Raw genomic sequence first — 946 nt, forward strand, 5'->3', positions numbered from 1 at the left:
ATTTCAGCAGAAGCACTTCTTTTTCCGGAGAAAGATAACATAGTATAAGTACTTATAAGAATGCCTGCTTGTTGTTCATCCCATAGTTGTTGTTTTTCTTCTGCTGTTAGCGTCAACAACACCTTTGGGTTTATACTTGTATATTCTAAAAACTGACGACGCCATTGATCTACTGAAACTGCTGATGTTGTTAATACTACTGTACTTCTTTGCAGTGTACAGGCAGCTGTTATTCCAGTTAGGGTTTTTCCCGCGCCACATGGAAGCACTATTATGCCGCTACGAGCTCGCCCGTTGCTGAACATCTTTCTTAATGCTCTCTCTTGATAGTACCTGAAACACAAACATATATAAATATAAATTTATTTTATTTTATTTTTGTTTTTTTTCTCTGCTGAGCTGCAGTGTACATGCAGCTGTTATTCCAGTAAGAATTTTTCCTGCACAACAACTATTATGCCGCTCCGAGCTCTCTCTTTATAGTACCTGAAACACAAAAAAAATGTAAATATAAATATAAATTATTTATTTATTTATTTATTTATTTATTTATTTATTTATTTATTCTACGCCAAGTCAAAGTTTTTCCTGTGCCGCAAGCGTTGTTGAGTATCTTNTATTTATTTATTTATTTATTCTACGCCAAGTCAAAGTTTTTCCTGTGCCGCAAGCGTTGTTGAGTATCTTCCTCAGTGATATTTCTCTATAATACCTAAACCATAAACAAATATATATAAATATAAATATAAATATAAATATACACATAAACATAAACATAAACATAAATATAAATATAAATATAAACATAAATAAACTTTCTATATATTTATTTATATTAGTATGCATTCTAGCAGCAGCAGCAGCAGCAGCACCACCACCACCACCAGCACCACCACCACCACCACCACCACCACCACCAGCACCACCACCACCACCACCACCACCA

At 34.2% G+C, this 946-nt stretch overlaps 1 protein-coding gene across 1 annotated transcript in view; it reads right to left on the reverse strand.

Moving 5' to 3' along the window:
- Positions 1–419: 419 nt before the first annotated feature.
- Positions 420–946, reverse strand: part of EMH_0049830 (TFIIH basal transcription factor complex helicase XPB subunit, putative) — a gene marked incomplete at both ends in the record, with an annotated part of 4,781 nt that continues 4,254 nt past the window's right edge. The window contains one exon of the mRNA XM_013496573.1: positions 420–486. Coding sequence (XP_013352027.1) covers positions 420–486 — 67 coding nt within the window. The remainder of the gene's footprint in view (positions 487–946) is intronic.

This window comes from Eimeria mitis, genomic scaffold (assembly GCF_000499745.2).
Source record: "Eimeria mitis Houghton genomic scaffold, Emh_scaff2175, whole genome shotgun sequence".
NCBI lineage: Eukaryota > Apicomplexa > Conoidasida > Eucoccidiorida > Eimeriidae > Eimeria > Eimeria mitis.